Raw genomic sequence first — 16,344 nt, forward strand, 5'->3', positions numbered from 1 at the left:
CAATAGTACCGCTACAGTCACACAATAGAACGGCTTTTCGCAGTGGTCTTAAGTTTGCGGTGAAGAGTTCACCGCGAAAACCGCGAACATAAAGTCACTGCGAACATTTCTGCGTTTACAGTATTTTCAATCATTTATCAACAATGGCTTTTATGTACATGTACTGCTGTCCATGTCAAAATTCCATTGTAATGTCCTGTCTTTGTCAGCAGGGCTAGCCCTTTGTAATAGCCCTGCTGACACTGGCTGAACAGCCAAACCAATAAGTAGAAAAAGTAAACAATGTAAGTACACCTAGTACGCATCTGACAACAAATATTATAAGCATTGATATATCTATGATTCACATCTACAGTCAAAACCGCCTATTTGCAAGAATACCACCCATGGGGTCGAGAAAATCTTGTCTATGTGGACAGGTGGTCACTATAGACAGGATTCTTAAATCTTGTGTCAATGGGAAACTCATCTAACTATAGGGAACAGCAAAACGTGGTCACATTGGGCAGGTCGTCCTTATGTGGAAGTGAAGTACAATTACTTACATACATGTATTTCTTGACTTCACACCGATGTGCGCCCAGGTGATGAGAAGATGATACAGCATGTAATGCTCGATGCTGTCGTCACCGGCAGCCATGTTACCAACCGATGGCAGAGCCTCTCCTCACAGTTTCAGAGGTTAGTATTTCTCTTCGCCAAAAATCCTTACTCAAAAAAAGCAATTGGATGAAAATTCTTTTAGCAGTCAGACATTTCAGACAGCATCTGCTGTCTTTCGTCGATCGTCAGTGACTAAGGATAGGACTGGAAAACCAGGTTTTATACCAAAACTATGAATAGATTTGCTTAACTTAATATTTAGTCTTTCTCTGTCTATTTTTATTTTCTGTCATGTGTGATTGCAATTTAGGAAACAAGTTTAATTCCTTTTTAAATATAATTTATATGACCAATTTTCTATTTTATACAGTCAAGGAATCGACTCCATGTTCATTAGCGGTGCATCCGGACTGACAAGGGTATTTCATGGGTAAGGATCTCATTTCAGTGATATTTTCCAATCCATTTTGTGTAATACGCAGCCTTATTGGTTCAGTTTCTTGGCAACTACCAAGTTTAGGGACGAGTGACAAGGGTCAAAGTTAGTTAAGCTGGTGTGTTACGCCAAAGGGCGGTTAAACCGGCTATATAGATACAGATACAGAAAGTTCTCTGGAAAGGCTCTTTGTAAGGGTCATGCAGATCACAACAATACAGCATAATTACCCAGTAGTGGCCCCTAGAGTGAACAATGTGATGATGGTACATCCCATTTGATAGTGCAGTCTGCTACTACATGCCAAGTGTTTTGAAATTCAGTACCATTCTGGTCATCTCAACTCAACCCAATTGCCCAGATTGGGACCTACTAACTAACACCATTACTGTGCCTAAAGACTGAACTTTACACAACTAACACTTGGAATAATTGGGACCAAGACCTACACCCAGAGTTCTGGCCATCACCCGTCATTTTATAATTTGACGGAATTTTGTTACAGATGATAAAATATGTTTTAGACCATTCTGTCAACCTTGACAAATAAACCTCCCTGAGTAAAGATGTAAAGATGTCCAAATTTGAAGACATTGATAGTAGTTTGCAGTCAAGGTGACAAGAGAAAGAAGACTTTTTGTAGGATCTTTCTGTTAATGGGAATTGGGCTGATGGAAAAATTAAAAGCTATAGCTAGAACCCTGCTCACACCATACTGTCTTTGCTCTAGGGAAGCCCCCTTCCACCATGGAGACAGCTTCACTGCCACATACTTCACCCGCTCTCTGAGCAACAAAGACGTTTACATGTTCCACACCCCACGAAATGAAGGTAGGTTTCTAATGTCCATTTGAGTAGCTACTGGGTTCGTTATTTTTTCCAACTTCAGGCTCCATGTGAGGTATTGCATTTGTCATTTTAGATGAGAATGTAAAGTCGGCAGCCCCATATATTAGGGACCTTCAGGCACTAGCCTCAAGTGCATGCAAAAGAGCCCAACACACATATGGAGAAGTGTAGGGGTGACCCAGTGTGTTTGACTGTGCACTGTAAGCCATAGCTAAGTCGCAATATACTACCGCTTTGAGTTCCATGGAAAAGAAGATGAAAATGTGATAATCAACATAGGAAAAACTAATGCTCTGTTCAATAGTTTTCATTCTATATACATGACTTCTCACTTAGTACGTCATGCCTTTTTTATTCAGATATGGACCCATCTGACTCGATAAACATTGTTGGAGCTAAAGCTGTCAAAGTGCCGGTACAGGGACAGGACATTCTGCCTGCAGGTAAGATGACACCCAAAGGTTGTAATCAATGAGAAGAGTATCATTTGCAACTTTTTTTCCTGAGGGCTAATTGCAACATGAAACAATGTATAGAGAAGGTCACAGACAGTGCAAATTAACAATTGTGACAAGTGGAACAAGTGACTCTTCTAATAAGAACTGCTACGTAATACAATCTAAGCTTTTTGCAAAATTTGAGTTGGACTTCTTTTTTGGAAACAGTGTAATTAATAGAAAGGCCTCATTTTTGTTGCTGTTGTTGCCCATTGTTCACATTGAAATGGCATGCATTTGATTGTTGCTGTCCGTGGTGCTGAATGTTGTGTAGCTTTTGTACAAGCATTTTTCCATTGAAGATGTCACATGACTGCACAGTAAAATTTACCTCTTCGCATTTCAATGGCCCTCTCCTTGGACCTGAAAATCAGGTGGTTTTTGTACAAAGCATTTCAATTGAAAATGTTTCAATTTTACCCCATGAAATTTACCTTTTCTATACTGATACTACTGTTTAACTTAACTTAAGCATAGTATTCAAATCCCCCACATTATCGCTCCACTCTGTTGTTTTTTTTATGCTGCTTAAAACAGACGCTAGAGTTTTCATTGATATTCACACTGACATTACTTTCCCGATGTTGAATATTCAGCATTCACACTGCTGATATTGTCCCCAGGTCTAATATGTAATTGACATGTTCCTAGTGATCTCAATGTTTAGTACAAAACTGTTCTAGAGAAATCTTCAGTGCTTTAGTGACAGTCTGGATATTTTGTGAAAATGGACACTGTGGCACAGAATTGCCAGACCACAAATTACAAAGCCAAACCTATCTAAACTAACCCAGAGAAGAAAAAGGAAAAGAAAAAGTCACAATTACCAGAGTTTACTAATTCCTCTTTGTCTACAACTGTGGTGGAGTGGAATTCTCTTACTAGCTTTTTTGGACCAATGTTTTAGCTAGATATGCCAAGTTTAGGCAGTTGGATGTGATGTTGCTAACTGCTACCATGTGCCTGTGACAAGCCGGTGTGTTATGTTGAAAGGTTATAGAGGTTTAACGATACAGAATCTTTTGATGCAGATTTTTTTTTCATTGATTACTGATATATTTCACAGAATATCATAGAGAACAAGTTAATAACAATATGTTTGTTGCTTACTGGTAGTGCAAAACTGCATCCAAACTGTACTTTTGCACCTCATTTATTATCTGTACAGTTGCAGGAGCTAACATCAACGCAGACAAAGTCTCCGACAAAATGAAGGATATCTCAGAAACTGTTAGTAAATTTGTCGTTTTCCTTCATTTTCATGACATATTTAACTTTATCTTCATTACTGTGTGACATGGGAATTTTTTTAAAAAGGGAACAGGCTATTGCAACTTTCCTACAGCTTAGGCCATGTTGATTTGAAAATATGGATGACATCTATGCACAGTATATCATATTCTGTGTGGTAAGTAACCACATAGATTTCATCCTAAAGGCAACTTTGTTTTGCCAAACTTTCCCACGCTCGCATCAGTTTCTGGGTTCTCAGAGGATGTCATCCACATAATCAAATCAACATGGCCTTACCTGTAAATACAAAAGCAACATAGCTGGTTTTCATGGACAACAAATTTCTGATAAAGTAACTTCACTGTCTGTTTTCCAGTGTGGGTGTGGTGCTGGGATTGGTTCTCATTCTGTAGGTATTCTATTCTCCTCTATGCCAAATTCATCTCTTACAAACTTTTCCTTTCTCCTCAACTTTCTTGGCTTCTCTTGTCCTCTTGAAATCATTTATTAGTTTGTTTACATGGATACTACTGTCTGCTAGGTTTGTTTTTTCCTGATGTCAACTTTGTCTTTGTTTTGTAAATTTCCAGAGCGGTTGTCAAGCATACACGCCAACCTCCTGTATGACTTGTGCTGATATGGTAAGTGTTTTAAGGTTGCTTCTTGTTGAGAACAGAGAGGAAACTTTATAGATATTGTATCTGATTTTTGTGTTTGCAAAAAACCTTGTTGAAGTTCTTCATTCCTGAATATTAAGAATTTGCATAAGAATTGGCTATATACACATCAGCATACTGCAAAGCTCTCTATTTTTGTGAGGGCTTAATTTCGGGGTAGGAAGGAAAATATGGTTTCTGCAGTGTCTTGACTTTGCTGTTGTAAGAATTCTGCAGTCCATTAGTAATACAATGATAACGCATATGGTGACATAGGGCCAGGTCATTTGAAAAAACTCTAAAAAACCTAGCAAACATTTCAAGATTTACAATCTGTTTTTGAATCTGATCTTCAATCCACTTGTTTGTTTGTTTATTGGTTTGGAAGTTCAGGACACACAGCCACAAAGACAAGACATTACAATGGAATATTTGACATGGACAGCATAACGAGCTATAACAATAGTTCTAAATCTTACATCTATGCATTGCAGTGCTACATTTGGTGCACCAGGTAGTGAAACATAACAACAGAGTATGTATACCAGGCTTATGTTTCTGTATGACAGTCTTCATGTGTGTGAAGATGCCCTTCTCCCCTTGTCTGCAGGATGCAGAGTGTTTCTTGTTGGACGATGGAGGTTTTATCATCGCCACCACCAGAGACGACAGCCAGGATATGGTATGTCTACATTGATGAACTGTTATTTCCTTGATGAAGTACATGTATATATAGACACACTATGTTTGGTCTTTATTTCAATAGTGTACAATCAAAAATAATAAGATATATTAAACCATTGTGTTGAAGTCAGACAGAAAATAGCATCTGAGCTATTTGTTTGGTTTGGGTTGGTTTATTACAATCTCTATTGTTCATAGAGCTATGAACTTCAACTCTCATTATTCCACTGAGTAGCCTAAGACTGCAACATTTAAAAAAAGAAACAATGTTGTAACGTTGGGTAACATAAATTCGGGATTTTTCCGATAATGGTTGACTGAAATCAATCTAGCAGAACAATAAACCATCCTTTTTTTCTAGCATTCTGTCAGTATCATGTACTATCTTTGCACTAATCATATATATGGTAGATTTTGTCTCTAGTCGTGCTGACACCATAATATTTCAACTTGAAACTACCGTCCGCCGCACGCACAATGACGGTGCTGTCGGACAGGGGTGAACATTAATTCGGGAGAGAAGATTCGTCTTGAATATCTTACCGCTAATTACATTTTATACAGCAGCTATTCGTTCCATCCTTGGCTTGAGGAGAGTGCTATGGATATAGACGTGTCCAAGTAAAAAAAATACACGAAAAAACGGCCGTACCGCACACATCAGGCCTCCGGGAACAACCTGTGTGTTGAGTCGGTAGAACGTTACTCAAAGTCGATCCCCACCGTCATGGAAATTTGTACATTATTCATCGGGGCATTAGCTGGATGCCGTAGAAATGGTAATACTACTATGTCCATGTGTTTCTGCTTGTGCTAAGAGCAAACTTTGAGGAAAATATCGCCATCAGTCCACTATCACACACAACATTTGGACAAAAAAGTGTTCCTCGCAAACGTTTGTCGTCTGCCGAATAGCAGGATTCTGGGTAACGAATATGGCGGCGGGAAAATTCACCGAAGTGCCGTAGCCATTGGTTGTAGCAACAAAGAGGCGTTTTGATGATTAATCACACTAGAGTCCAGTTGTAGGTTAGCAAAAGAGATTCTAATAAGTTGTATTGTAAATGCTTGTGTTGAGCAGGAAGCGGATGTGACATTTGTCTTATAAACCAGTGAACAACTATGTAATATAATTCTCCAACGAAGCCCTCAGACTGTTCCAATAAGGGACGGAGAGTTTTTGACCTCGTCGCCTTCTAATGCATGGTTATCGAAGCTTTTCAGACAGTGTTCTGAATACGTTAGTCTGTCAAGTTTGCATTTCTAGCGGTATTACTGATGTTGCATCTAGCACATATCCCTAAACACCCCGTTTTCGAAAAATCCCGAATTTAAGTACCCCGCGAATTTATGTTACCCAACGTTATAGGGATTATTGCTGAAGCTGAATTAGTAGATCTTTTTTTTTATATTCACAGGCTTTTCTGAATGTAGCAGTCTTAGACGTTGTTTGTACATGTGCTGTATGTTTTCTTGACTGCGATGTCTTCAGGTTTGTTTTTCTTGTTCTGCAGATTGGTAATTTTCTGGGAGACAAGGACGGTTCCCTGATGATGTCACTCCTACAGCATGAAGTCTACGAGAGGTAGATATGTTACGTTATCAAGACGCCATCTTCAAATACAATATTTAACAGTTACTGTGGTTTTATGTACCACTGTATAGATACATCGTAAAGTAGGCGTATACTTCATATGCATATTTCTTAGTGGCGTCAGTGTGGGGCCACGGTTAGAAAGTTGGACAGAGAACCAATAGGCCCCAGGTTCGATGCTTTACCATGCCCCGACGTTGTGCCCTTGGGAAAGACACTTTACACAATCTTCCCTGGCAATGGGGTGACGCCCACTGAGCCTCTTCGGCTCATAATTTTTTTTCTTTTTTAAAAGGGATGCAGCATATCCTAGTCTGGCATCCACCCTATTCTACCTCTGGTTTACGAATGGATACCATGCTAGTACAAGAATTGTTCTGTAGACCTGTACTTGATATACATTTCATTTTTTTCTTGCTAGGGTGGAGTCCTATGACTTTGCACATCCTGTGGACGACAGTGCCTGTGCATTTCTGCAAAAGGACAATGCGGCCCCCAGGCTATTCATGGTCAGTATCCTCTGTGTGCATGAATAGAAAAAATCTTTCGTCAGTGAGATTGTGTTGTTTTACAAGTTGAAGGATAGGACTCATCTTTATCATGCAAATATTAACATGCTTAGGTGTAATGGTAATTGTCACCATCGGTTTTGTACTCCTTAAGTGTCATCTACTGTAATTTCATTTATTTTGTGGGACATGATTTCACGATTGAAAAAGTGCCATGCTTTGTCCTCAGTTTGATGTTCGACCGCTTACCTTACCTTACCTTACCTTACCTTACCTTACCTTACCTTACCTTACCTTACCCCTCCTTTTTTTGCGGTAGTAGGGAAAAAGAGATTTTTACTGTGTTTTGAGTTCACTTCTTAAAGAATCAAAAAAGTTACTGTAGTTATATATCAGAAATCATCAGTGTCATGAAATGGAGAGGAGAGGTTGCAGCAAAATCCAACCAAACACAGATGTAAAGTCTGTCTCAGCCAATCACAAAACTTTCATTTCAACCAATCTCATAGAACTTTTCTCATGACTAGGCATGTTATCTTTCAGCCAATCACAGGCATGTTTTAATCTGTTCTAGCCAATCGCTGAGCTGCTAAGGTTAAGCTGGTGGACCACCTCTGTGGCCTGGTAAGTTGTTTACACTGTAATATACTGACCTTATTCTAGCAAGATCTTCAGGCAGATAAGGTACTATTACATTGTATTCAAAGGGTTAGTACAAATGTCAACTCTCCTTTTTAATGATGATGGCATCAAAATAGCCCCAAAATATTTTTGTGTTCCATACAATTTAGTTCAACATGATATTTGTGACGAACGTCACTCTGAAGAGCTCTTGAAGCACCATTTCATGCCAAGAAAATAGCTGACATGTGCTCTTTCTGCTACTGCAAATTCATTCATTTCATTTGAAGGGGTAAAAAGGTTTTAAGGGAGTTTTAATTCCATGGTTCAAACAATTCTGTAGTATACAGTAATGATAAATTGCAAATTCATAGTTGTAGTGTCGTGAAGTCGAGAAGTCACCGCAAAAATAAAGTCATTGCAAACATGTCAAGATTCACAATGCATTGGTATTCAACAAGCTGTGTTTTTTTTACAGGGGATACCTGAGGTACTATGTGTATGGGTGAGTAGAATTCAACTATGCCTTAAGTTAGGAGTGCTAGGTTATAAAACATTGCAGCGGCTGCACATCTTTAGACTTGTATCGCATAGCTTGTGCTGTGTTGCATATATATGGGATGAAGATGAAATGTATTAAGTTTATAGCATAATCGTGCAGGGCAGAATTAGAATGACAATACTTAGTAAAAAAACATCTTACTAATAGGTAAAACATAGTTGTACTCTATAACCTTTAATTCAATATGCATGTGTGTTGCACCGTTTTATATTTGTTTCATTTCGTCACAATACTTTTTTTCATTCCCCTGCTTTCTACAGATCCCTGCTGTCAGCTTGGCTTAGTGTTGGTAAGTTCTGCTCCAGCAGTGTTATCAATTTTCAAAATGTGTGCCAAAACATTGATTGGATCGACAAGTCTTCATGTTCTAACTGTTTACCCCCTCCCGTCATCCTCACTGACACTAGTTGGCGCTCAGAATGGCCCCACCCCCATACCTTAGCTTAAGAAACAAGATTTTGAATTGTTAGTTGATCATTTTGATTTACAATTCTCCATGTTCTAACTGTATACCCCTCCTCACTGACAACAGTTGGTGCACAGAATGGCCCCACTCCCACACCGACTACCATATACACGGAAGATCCAGACGAGTTGCGGCATCACTGCGTAGCCAAACAGACACAGTACCGCTTCTTTGGCGACTTTGCCACAAATGACGGTTTTAGGCCGTGGTCCTCGTCAAAAGAGATAAAGAGGGATGTGCCAAACTGCAACTGCACACGGTAAAACCAGGTTCTTAGATGCTGTAATTCTTGTTTCTTTCACTGCAACTTTATTTTCACTGTTTCCACGTTCACCTCTGTACCGTGATCTTATCGTCCCTGTGAAAAAAAACCTGTTGTTATTATTCATGATTCCTTCACACATCTGTTTTGTAAATCACTTGCTGCCACTGTGACAGTGAAGTTAAAGTTCAGTGAAAATGTCCATTTTCCTTACACCTTGAAATTTTTCTACCGTGAAGATAAAGTGAATTTCAGTAATGATGTGTTTCTAACGAATAAGGCAATGTCACTATTGATTTTAACTTGTATACATTGCTGTAGTATCTAAAAACTTTTTTTTGGATTCTGTCACCCTTTTTTTACATGTAACAAAAAAGTGATAGAATCAAAAAGCCGTTCCAAAGTGTGACTGTAGCACTACTATTGTTTCAAACGCAAATTGTCTCAAAAACACTGCAAACGCTCCTTTTTCTCCCTACCGTGAAATCAAATCCCGGCAAACATTTCTGCATTTACATTATCTCTCTAATTGTTATCAATTTGTTCAATGAGTCTGTATCTCACGGGGTACACCTGGCTTGTTAAGCTTCATTAAAAGGCTAGGGCTATAGCTTTATGAAATTCACAAAACAGCTAAACTTTTCCTGGAGGTATGAGATCTACGATTTCTTGTTATTTGTCTAATTGTTCTCATCAGTTTTGTTAAATGTATCTCTGTCTGCACAGTGAGTTTGCAGCCGTGCGCCTGGCCGACACCAACCTGTTGTTTGTCATTGCGGACGAGAACTGTGGGACGTGTAACAACACCAGACTGGCCCAGAGTCAGCACTTTGATATCCTTCTGTCAGTCTGGTCTCAACCACTTGAATCTTGTTTCCACCGTGGACTTCTACGGGCATTTTATTTTAACGGTGGGAATAAACATCACCGTCTCTAAAGTTAGTAATCAAACACTTGCGATGATGAAGTTTTAGTGGTTTACTAGTGACCATTTAAGTAGCTAAAATTAAGTTACTGTTAACAAATCAGGAATTACAGTACATCCAAATGTCCTCGTATAAGACCCTGTTCATACTAAGTCTTGAAAACCAGTTCAGGGCTAAATTGCCTAAGTTGCATACCTGCACATCAGGGGTCTAGTTTTCCATATCCACATTGAAACTACCTCCAGGAGGTGGTTTCCTGTTATTCTCCAAGCAGAGGTTTCGGTCGAGTGGGATAGGAGTGTCTGTGGTAGTTTCCTGTGGTTTCAATGTGGATTGAGGGGGTCTCAATATGTGACTTGGAGCATTCATACTAAGCCACATTTATCCAGCTCAGGGCCGAAGTCACCTAAGCAGGATTAATGTGGCCTAGTATGAACGGTGTCTAATACAAGGACTTTTGGATGTACTGTAATTCCTGATCTGTTAACAGTAACTTATCTTTAACTACTTTAACGGTCACTAGTCAACCACTAAAATTTCATCATCGCAAAAATTTGATTACTAACATTTGAGATAGTGATGTTTATTCCCACCATTAAAATAAAATGCAGTGAACTTCACCCTTTTCCCCAACCACTAAAATTACTAACTGCAATATCAAATAGATTTACAGTACTCAGTGTACATATCTATTCATACTTCAGCCAAAAGTAATTGAAAAATAACCTTTGAATATCATCATGTAGTTGATTGCAGACATAGAAGTGGTGGGAATATCATGAAACAGCTTGACCTTCAATTCACTTAAACACCGTACAAGTCATGTGGTGTCTATTTAAACTGTCAGAAGTTTACATTCTGAAGGACATGACCTTGACCCCCCTTCCCACATGTGGGTCCTGACCTGTGTGCCTACCAGCCCCGCTTCAGGAGACGGCCCAAGAGGTCGTGTCACAAACAGCACCAGCAGGTGAGTCTATTGTTCTATTCTATGTTTTCTATCTGACCAGGAAACCTCTGTGGGCTATTCCCTCTCTAAAGTACTGGGAATTTCTTATACATTAAGATGCCTAGACATTAAAAGAAAAAGTGTCATTTACCTACCATCCGGATAGGAATTGGAAACACTAAATGATGATCTCCTTGTAGTCATCAAAGTCTTTTATGATCTCTTTTTCTTGAAACAGTGAATATAATGAATAAGATTTTCTGACCTTTGAGCTTAGAATTCTTATATTGATATATATATACAACAGACCAGAGAGATTGAGAGACAACAAAAAAATTAAATCTATCACAAAGTCAAATTGTCATTTGTCTCAAATGTGCTTAACCTGCCCTATCAAAATCCCTGTTTGGAATGATATGCAAAGGCTGATGACATCATTTAGCATCAGCAGGTGAATCTGTCTCCCTGTAGTCATCAAAGTCTTTTACAATCTCTTTTTTCTTAAAACAGCGGAAAAATTAATAACAGAAAGTTTATGCAAATTCCTGCCCGTAGGCTAATTGCAAGTACAAATAAGATTAATCAAATACAATTGATAATATTTTCAGACAATCCAAATAGTAGCTACTCAAGCTACTGGATATCATTTTGGAAACAGTCAGACGTTTCAAGCAGCATCCACTACTTTTCGTCAGTGACACTGTGTCATACTCTGAATTTTCAAAGATAAGTTGAAAAGTAATAATAATTTGGTATCCAAATGTCCCGAAGGGCCATGAGCACCCGTTAGACTGTCACGACCAGATGATAATGATGAAATGTCCAAAAAATTGATATCGTTGCCCATTACTATAATGCTGCATTACTCCTAGAGCTCCTAGCCTTGGTGCTGATCTTACAGCTGTTGTAACAGAACCACTTTCTGTAATACCATGTTGATGTTTTATTTTGTACTTTGGTATTCACCCTGTTCTAGCTCTGTGTGCTCCTCCATAGCTTCCCTGCAGAATAGTCTAGCACCTGCTAGTAGAGAAATGATTTGCATTTGATATAGAGGAGTGTTCTGATAGGCCGTAAGTTGCTCAGTCTTTGTTATGTCATGGTAGCTGGGTTCAATCAGACATTCGCAAGTTCAACCTCCGTAGCAATGCTTCAGTCTGTTAAGTATCCGACTCCCCAAATAATGCAGAACGTAGATGTAGGAATTTGACATTTAAATGGGGACGGGGCAGACTACTTTGTGTGCAAGCGTTCAACTTCTGAAGTAATGCTTCTGAAAAGTATCTGACTCCCCAAAAAATGCAGGACGTATATGTAAGGATTTCAATTTTGACATTTAAATGGGGACGGTGGACAGACTGTTCTCTGTTCAGGCGTTCAACTTCTGAGGTAATGCTTCTTGAAAGTATCCAATAACAAAAAAAAATGCAGGACGTATATGTAAAGATTTGATATTTAATGGGGCCGGACAGACTATAATGTGTGCAAGCGTTCAACTTCTGAAGTAATGCTTCAGTCTGTTAAGTATCCAACTCCCCAAAAAATTCAGGATGTATATGTAAGGATTTAACGTTTAAATGGAGACAGTGGACAGACTATTCTGTTTGCAAGCTTTCATTGGAGTGACCTGGAGCTAGAATAAGGTGGATTTGATTCTCTTGTTTGAGCTATGTTTTCTGTCCTCTCTTTCTTTACAGGAGGATACCACACAGTGTATGTCTGGTTCCCCAGTACTCTACATCAGTACCAGCCTGCTAGCAGTGGTGCTGACTCTACAACTGGTGACATACAGGTTCCAAACGACCATCATGTAGTCTTTCTGCAGCAGTGCTGCAGTTCTTGACATAACTGCTAGATGTCACTGTGCTGCCTGACAAGAAAAGCTCTGTGGGCTATTCCATTTCCAAAGTACTAGGAATTTCATATATATTTACAAATGTCTCGACATCAAAAGGAAAAATGTCATTTACGTATCATCCTGCTAGAGATTGGAAAAATTGAATAACGAAATTACTACTAAATTTTTTTCATTCCACCCTATGAAGATTTTTGAAATGGAATAGTCGGCAGCGAATGACAGGCATTATACATCTCTTAGTGAGGTTTTCCTACAATTTCAATGTACATTTAATAAAAGCCTTGTCAAGTAAAATTCCCCACATAGGAGTAGGAACAGAGCTAATGACTGGTTCAAGAAAATCTACAAAGGGCAAAAATTTGCAAAAGATGTAAAGTTATTAGCTCATTGTCTCCGCAGGCCTGCCCCCTATCATGTCTTTCTGGAACAGAACTGCAATACATTGACATGACATAAGACTTGCCAATGCACAACATGACAGATTGTGCCATTTTAGATATTTTCTAGTGGTATATGGGACTACAACATAATAATCAATGTACAAGTTTGTGTTTGTATATAGTACTTCAAATTGGTGACAGTCAAAACTTGATCTCAAAGTATGTGTTAATATATAACTATGCTGCAGAAGTTTGAATTTTTTACTATTAAGATATGACCAAGTGCATTTCCCAACAACTTTGTAGGGTTAGATGTAGGGTTAGTGGTTTAGGTATTGGTAGAGACAGAGGTAGAGGTGGGTTTGGTTTGTGATGTTCCCGGTGCTGGGATTTTGTTTTAACAAAGAAGGAGTTCAAATATTGCTTAAGGTCATGGTGAGAGAAAGAAGAATAAGTATTGTAATGATAAACTACTCAGAAATTAACGGATCTTTAAAACAGAAAAATGTTACACAAGGGATAGAAGACTAGCATTATGTATTAGGTATCACATGGTCTACAAATCTAAAACTGATGCACATAGATATTAATGATATTGAACTGGTACAGTTAGTATATTAACAATATAGTCAAATATCATATCAATTCAATAAACATATCAGATTACTAATCATCATATCAAATATCTGAGAATGCCATATCAAAGTACTGAATATCTTCGATACTTGACTGATTGAAGGCAGAAGTTACATTTTATATATACAGTATGTTACAGCTTGTAATGCACATGTTTATGTCAAGCTAAGGGGCCAAGGGGTATGTAAGCTAGGTTTAGATTAACTGCCAGTAACCACTGTTTGATTACACATGTTCAGAGAGCAAAGAGTTTCCTACTAAGATGCTATAAAACCAACACAACCCCAAGCCCTTTTCGCCACTTGACCTTGACACTTGCACTTGTCTCAAGTGTTTATGTCTGGGAAGGAGAGTTCCTTACAAACAGCCATAAATGCCTTATACGTACAGGCATGTCACAAGGCACCCACACCTTTCCTCATTAACTGTGTAAAGCCCCTGTCACACTTGTGCGTATACACAAGTCCGCAGAGGTTGCGTATTAACTTGTTTTTGGTTTAGGTGAAGTTTGCAACCGAAGAAGTAATTTCTTTGGTTTGATAACTAGACTGCCCAACGGTGGGTCAAATTAGAAAATAACTTCCTCCCCGTAAAATTTACTTAAACAAAAAAATGTTACTGCGGAACTCATGCGCACTTGAATGTACACACTAGTGTGACAGGGCCCTAAGTGTGTGTGTGTGTGTAAATAGACAGAAACCAGTCAATATTACTGGTGCGGAAAGTCATTTTTCGTGTACAGTTTAATATACGGAGACCTCTTAGACCAAGTGCAGTCTGAACCTAGCGTTTTGTAGATTATTCTGTCAACCTATCATTGTACCCGATTCGATACCACTTGTGACTACTTTAAAAGTGGCATACAGCAGTTGAAATAGTATCTCCTCTCTTGATATCAGTTCTTCAGATGTGTCTCACAACTTGTCTAAAGAATAGAAATCATACGCCATTTCTAAAAGTGTCTCATTGTACATGTTCTATAAAGAACGCCATCCGTAGCATGACGCATTGTGACATTTTAGTATATCCATCAGTGGTTTTTACGGACAGATCTCTTTCAAGACAATTCTCTTAATAAAACATGTGCTGATCTTTTTCTTTGTAAGGCCATGTTGATCACGTTATATGGATGACGTTCACACACACATCTGATTCAGTTTTTGTCCGCTTCCAAAAAAAGGTTTTCGGCCATACTGTAAATCACAAAATGCAGGTGCAAAATAAGAAAATATATGCTGTTAATTGCCAAAAAAATATTTCGCAAAATAAATACTGATGTCGTAGAAGTCAGTTCTTAAGTCAAAGACAAGTTTAGAAAGAAAAAAATGAAGAACCTATATTTTGGTATACCATACTCAGTGTGTTTAATTTTGTTCCTCCTCCCTGACCACATGAAAGCAACTTATTTTTTGCCAAACATTTTTTTTTTCATTCGCACGCTCGCATCAGTTTTGCGGTTCCCAGAGGATGTCATCCATATATCAAATCGACACGGCCTAATGACGCTGAAATCTCACAAGGCTGACAACCAGACAATAGGACTGGAAATGCCTTAAGTGTCTTTTTAGAGAATATTAGAGAATACTATCATGTACTTATTCATATGTAAATAAGAAAGACAAAAAAAGAAGTGGTGACATCGTTCTACATTTTGAATAGTCTGTGTTTTATGCCTGACTGGGTACCTGTTTTCGGTGACATGCTGTCAGTTAGGGTGGGGTCTTAATTGGGTGACTTAGGTTCATCACGATATCTCTAAAGCTATCATCATCATCATATTTGTTGCCCCCGGATGACCCCGCGAGGGGCAAAGTAGGGGGGAGGTCCCAGGCTAAGGCGGGCAGGCCTCCAGCCTGGCACGGTACGACTCAACGGTGGGAGCCGTCACAACCGTGCCAGGCAGGGCGTTCCACCTGGGAATGGTGCGGGGGGGAAATATGAATATTTGTATGTGTCTGTCTGTTCTGGTGTTAAGTGTTTGAAATTTGAGTGCGCCCCTGAGCTGGTTTCAGTAGACTGTCAGTGTTTATATTGATATGATTATTAACTAGTTTGTAGAGAGAAGGGGCCACTGCAGGTCATTGAGCATTTGTATCATCCTCATCGGTCGATCCCTGAGGGCCAGGGAGACGGGGCAAGTCCATGCACCACTGAAGACCACGCCAGTCTGTCCGTCATGGCCGCACCCAGGTCCTCCACATCGAGCCCGGTATATCTGGAGACAAACCATCGGGAAGGTCAGCTTCCTGGAGTTTGTTTTTCTACGGGGCCTCCATAGAATCAGCCTGTGTTTACACAAGCTCTCGGGCGGAGGTTAAATGGCAACCTAGGGGCGGTATCCGTCGGGCCGGCCGCGTGATTTAGTCAGGCTACCATAGAATGAGACACGGAATTGTCCCAAATCATCCCCTCATTTGTCCCAAGGCTGTGACCAGCAAACTGGATTTGTCTGAGTCTGTGAGACACCCTTGAGAGAGCACCGTAAATGATCTAATAACTATGGTTGTTTCAGTAAAGGAACTAATAACATCTGCTATAACATACATGTAATTCCACCAGGGTACACAATTCCGCCCCATACTTACATGTAACACTGTGTGATAGTCACGACATGTGTTGGTAT

The 16,344-nt window shown here is 39.2% G+C and overlaps 1 protein-coding gene across 4 annotated transcripts in view; it reads left to right on the forward strand.

Moving 5' to 3' along the window:
* LOC136434560 (voltage-dependent calcium channel subunit alpha-2/delta-2-like) overlaps positions 1-15,368 on the forward strand; it is a 76,482-nt gene extending 61,114 nt beyond the window's left edge. For 3 of the 4 annotated variants that reach the window (XM_066427426.1, XM_066427429.1, XM_066427427.1), the window contains 17 exons: positions 585-681; positions 974-1,033; positions 1,770-1,870; positions 2,248-2,331; positions 3,554-3,615; positions 3,995-4,027; positions 4,209-4,259; positions 4,885-4,956; positions 6,473-6,543; positions 6,974-7,061; positions 7,636-7,685; positions 8,161-8,187; positions 8,505-8,533; positions 8,777-8,969; positions 9,699-9,805; positions 10,789-10,868; positions 12,545-15,368. In XM_066427426.1, the coding sequence (XP_066283523.1) occupies positions 585-681; positions 974-1,033; positions 1,770-1,870; positions 2,248-2,331; positions 3,554-3,615; positions 3,995-4,027; positions 4,209-4,259; positions 4,885-4,956; positions 6,473-6,543; positions 6,974-7,061; positions 7,636-7,685; positions 8,161-8,187; positions 8,505-8,533; positions 8,777-8,969; positions 9,699-9,805; positions 10,789-10,868; positions 12,545-12,661 (1,322 nt within the window). In that variant the 3' untranslated portion in view covers positions 12,662-15,368. The remainder of the gene's footprint in view (positions 1-584; positions 682-973; positions 1,034-1,769; positions 1,871-2,247; positions 2,332-3,553; positions 3,616-3,994; positions 4,028-4,208; positions 4,260-4,884; positions 4,957-6,472; positions 6,544-6,973; positions 7,062-7,635; positions 7,686-8,160; positions 8,188-8,504; positions 8,534-8,776; positions 8,970-9,698; positions 9,806-10,788; positions 10,869-12,544) is intronic. The other variant, XM_066427428.1, reaches the window with a different exon arrangement.
* The last annotated feature ends 976 nt before the right edge of the window (positions 15,369-16,344 follow it).

Source organism: Branchiostoma lanceolatum, chromosome 5, assembly GCF_035083965.1.
Source record: "Branchiostoma lanceolatum isolate klBraLanc5 chromosome 5, klBraLanc5.hap2, whole genome shotgun sequence".
In the NCBI taxonomy this organism is placed as follows: domain Eukaryota; kingdom Metazoa; phylum Chordata; class Leptocardii; order Amphioxiformes; family Branchiostomatidae; genus Branchiostoma; species Branchiostoma lanceolatum.